The 4,819-nt window shown below is 30.6% G+C and overlaps 1 protein-coding gene across 1 annotated transcript in view; it reads left to right on the top strand.

Annotated features, from left to right (window-relative positions):
- The window catches only part of LOC117112906 (RWD domain-containing protein 1-like), a 7,713-nt gene that overhangs the window by 428 nt on the left and 2,466 nt on the right, over positions 1–4,819 (top strand). The window contains exons 2-5 of the mRNA XM_033256121.1: positions 1,565–1,639; positions 2,325–2,449; positions 3,270–3,410; positions 4,146–4,278. Of these exons, the coding sequence (XP_033112012.1) occupies positions 1,565–1,639; positions 2,325–2,449; positions 3,270–3,410; positions 4,146–4,278 (474 nt within the window). The remainder of the gene's footprint in view (positions 1–1,564; positions 1,640–2,324; positions 2,450–3,269; positions 3,411–4,145; positions 4,279–4,819) is intronic.

Raw genomic sequence — 4,819 nt, 5'->3', positions numbered from 1 at the left:
AACGAGGCCCCTGTGGGGTCCAGGGGACGAAGCTCCCTTGAAGCTTGCGCAGTCTGGGCATTTTCACTACTTACTGGTTTGATTGATCTTTTCACTAAATTATGTCAAATACGTATGAAAACTTTAAAATAAAACTAAAAGTTATACTCATAAATTTGAACAAAGTACAGTACTATAATAAACTTTATTTATTCTTTCTTTTTATTCTTTATTTTTACTGGATTGGATTTTCATTAACATAGATAGTAATTCTGCTTTCAAAAATGCAAATTTTTAAAAAAAATTTTAAATGTACAAAGGTAAAAATCTTAACTAAATTACATTTGAATCAATAGAGATAACATTTTTAAATTCATTGATATTTTTTTCGGTTGCAGTTTTTTTAAATTTGAGCAGTTCAATTGGTTTGAAAGTTCTTTTACCTTGAACATTTTTCCAATTTGGTGTTAACGTTTTACTACTTTAACTGGGATGAAGTGAATCATTGAATTTAAACACTAATAAATATGATGGTGCTTGACCATTTATACCTTTGCTAGTTTCTAATACAGTAGTGGATATTCCCTCCATCTTTCATTTAGCGTGCTCCAATTTAGTGCTTTTAATAAATTATTATTATTGGTGTCATTATATCAGCAGAGAGCAGGACTCTACCTAATCTGTTTTGTAATATTTTGCTTACTACAATTTGTCCATACTGTAGGGGACTACAGTAATAAAAAATTGGCATTACAAGGGAATTTGCCAGCATAATACAATAGTTGTATGTGAAGGCAAATAGTATTTCACACACCGTATAACCCCTATACGTTTTGATACCTTTGATGATATACTTTATGATTTATTTGATTTTGCCATGTCAATTTAGGATAAAAAAAATAACACCTAAGTACTTAAATGATTGAATGTTAGTTCTATTATATTCAAGTGAAATATCTTTCTTAAAATTATTCAATAAGTGATTTGTACAAAACACCATTAATTTAGTTTTTTTAGTGAGTACCCAACATTTGCTTGGTATAAAATTAAAACTTTTTTAACAGACTCTTTTTATTCATGAATCACAATGTACTGTACTACAGTACTTTCATGTGGAAAACAGATAAACAAACCAACCATGCGCGGTGCATTTTACCGGGTAAAAAAAAAAGTGGTGAGGGCGAGTGGTTTTTTTTTTGGTTTTTTTTTTAATCGGAACAATAGAATATTTGTTTTTTTATTGATAAGGGGGGGACTTTTTTATTTGGCTAAATATGGTATAACAACTGGTTTAACTTTATTGTTTTTAAAGAAAATGTGTTTCCAGTCACAAAATTGATTGCATTCTGTTGTTATAAATCATGGACCCAAAAAAAAAACAATTTTTTATTCCCGAATAAAAATTTTCCAAATTTTCAACGCGGACAGGAGTGATAATCTAACAATTTTCTATGTGTTAAGTTAATAAAAACCCATGAAATTTCTCATATCTAAGACTAAAACCCACTCATCCTAACTGTTTAATATTGCTCCTCAAAATCCTGTACAAAATAACATTTGTTTCCTTATCATTCCCTATTTTTAGTTCTATCATCAGATAGCTTTTTAATCAGAGTAACATCTGAATCAAGTAGTCAGGAAGATGAAGAAAATGAATGTGGTAAGTACAGAGATGGGGCTATGTTTCTGATATGTTGTCCAACTGATTTTTAAGGCACAAAGAGCATATTTGAGGAAAAACTTGGAAACATTTAATGAGATCTGTTGTACAACATTATCAAAAATTGGTTTTTCTCCAGAGCCTTAATTAAAAAATATCCAAAATTTCATTTTGAGAAAAGCCTGAGATCAAAATTTGATGCATGGACAAATGAATTTAAGCTCAATCTTGTAAACACCCATCAACAAAATGGTTCTGTCAGATGTAACTGACATTTGTCAGATAGTGAATCATTCTGTGCCACCTGCCTAGCATTAATGGGAAATGTTTTTTTAGCCCCAATTAATGTTGTAATTTTAAAAATGCAGGAATGAAGGCACACTTAAAGGTGGTCTAATTTAAGAAAATATGACATTTGTACAGATGGAAAATTTGTAACATAAAAAAAAATTGTACTGTATTTATAAGAATTGTATTTACATTAATGTGTTATGACATTATGCTTTTAATACGAATATGAATGAACTTTAATATTTTTTAATAAAGGGGAAAGAATGCAATGTAAAAACAGTAATAGTAAAACAATAACATCATAGCTATCTATAAATTATTACAATTTGTGGAATATAAAAATTATAAAATATTAAAATTACATATATAATACAGATGTGGCCTTATTTTTCAGTTTGTGCTGAATTACAATTTGAGTATACGCCTACCTACCCGGACGAAGCCCCAAAATTCCAAGTTGTTTCCTGCAGTTTAGAGGAAGAGCATCAGCAGGCGTTATTGCAGCTTTTACAGGAACAGGTTAACTTGCGTATATTTAGGCCAAATAAAATTAATTGCTAGTTTCAGGTACCTGTCCTCATTAAATTTTGGAGCCTCATGAAAAATTTTACTATTTATTTTTCAAAAAAACAATCATGTTTCCATCATGGAAAATGAAAGTAATGACGTGGTGGAGACACAAATGGCAGAATATATACAAAGACTTTAAAATTGTTATACATTATGTAACAATTTTTATTATTTGTAATTTACCAAACAGTAATTACCCTCACCAAAAATGATTTCAAATCCGAGATGTGAACTAACAATTAATTTTATGTGGCCTTATATCTATATTTTTGAAAAGCATCATACTGCATAGCACTAAATAGCAACAAGAAGTGCATCATATACCTATGCAGGGATGTGTAGTTATGGTGGGCTGATGTGGGTGGGGCCGGCCAGCCTAGAGGTTTTCCACCCAGTCTAAAGCTAATTTCATAGCCCTCCACCAACCCCTATTAACCCACATTTCCATCCTTAAAATATACTCCTTTATAGGGTTTACCAATGCTGTCACCCACACACCCTTAGAATGTCTTTCACCCACTCTTGGTTGTCTACAGCTACAACCCTGCCTATGAATTGATAAGTAGTCTTTGCTTAACTCAAATAATTTTTAAGTCGATCTTATTGTACATTGCCAAATTGTTGTGTTTTCCATTAACAATCTGTAAGTCAAATTTTATTTAAGTCAAACTATTTATCACTACCACTTTAGATTCAACTTAAGTAAGTTTAACTGTATATTACAGTATTTCTTTCTGAGTGTTAATTCATTATGTTTTTTTTTCTTCAGGCTGAAGAAAATCTAGGAATGGTTATGGTATTTACATTAGTATCTGCAGTACAAGAATACCTTAATGAAAGTTTAGATAATATTAAATTAGCTCGTGAAAATGCCAAATTAGCAGAAGAAGAGAGACAAAGGAAGGAAGAGGTAGTACTTCACCAGAATTTCTTTTAATATTTTAAAAGATAAATAATCTCTTAATAATAATAATAATATTAATATTGTTGTTGTTATTAATATTATTATTAAATTATTCATATTATTTATTATATTAATATTATTAATAATAACTTTAATATTTTTATTAATTCTTTTCATTTAAACCATGCAAAAGCCCTGTTCTATCAAATTTTTTCCTAAAATTTTTCGGTATTAGGCCTGTATGAAATTTTATTCAATTAACTTTGTATTAATGTTGGGGTTTTTATTATTTTTTAAAACCTTGTTTTAAAGTATTAAAAAATGTTTGTATGTAAAATACCTTGTAATTCAGCTTTGTCTGCAAATACTCCGAAAGACCGAAAGATATATAAATATCATTCTAAAATCTGCACCTATACTTTTGATAAGCACCATATTTCAGGAAGGCCTTGATACATGTTATATTGACAATGTGTAAATCGGTTCAGTAGTTTTTGAGTTGTGCGTCCAGAAGGACACACTCACCATAGACACACATACAAACACATGCTATTGCAACACCAATGCAATGGTAGATATAGGTATGATTTATATACTCATATGAGACTAAGAATTGATTGATATACTTGAAATACACTTTTTTATCCCTTAATCACAATATTGTATACAAATTATTGTATTGCATGTTTTTATTGCAAATGTCAACATAACAATTATTTTTTTTCTGTTAAACTTGTGCAGGAAAAAGTATTTATAGGAACACCAGTGACAATAGAAACGTTTTTAAAATGGAAATCAAAGTTTGATGAAGAGTGTGAATCACAGCGTAGTAAACAGAAAACAGCTTCAGATGCTCAGTCAAAAAAAAGTACAGGTCAGTGTGCAATGGTGGATTTAAGTGGGTTTTTGAATAGGGAAACAAAAATTATGTTCCGAGTCTGAATGTCTGCGAGTGCCATTTCCTGGCCATCTAAAGGTGCCATAATCATAAGTTCTCTGACCTCAGCCCCACCGTGGGGCTGAGGTGGTCTAGACCCTTCATTCGTGAAAGTGCTTAGCGCATGACAAGTAATTTGAAGATTTACAAAAAGATTATTTGAGAAAGAAACAAATCCACTATACATACAATAAAATGTGTCTTGTCTTATTTAGTTTATATCAATTGGTCAACATGATGTTGAAATGATTTTTCATACATAACATAAAACGAATGTTCTCTTTTCATTTAAAAGATATTTTGTAAATCACTAAAGTTGAGATTCGATGTTGAAATGTGAAAATGCAATATTCTTTAGCAGGGGCGGATTTAGGGGGGGGCCGGCCCGGCCCCGGCCCCCCCCTTTTGGGAGGTAAAAAAAGAAAAAAGAAAGAAAAAGAAAAAAAATGATAGCCCAGAACGCCTCAAATGTTATTTT

This window comes from Anneissia japonica, unplaced genomic scaffold (assembly GCF_011630105.1).
Source record: "Anneissia japonica isolate Jap-2015-1 unplaced genomic scaffold, ASM1163010v1 scaffold287713_len945575_cov184, whole genome shotgun sequence".
Taxonomy (NCBI): Eukaryota; Metazoa; Echinodermata; class Crinoidea; order Comatulida; family Comatulidae; genus Anneissia; species Anneissia japonica.
Note: the sequence above shows the minus strand (reverse complement) of the source record. Positions and strands in the feature narration are given on the sequence as shown.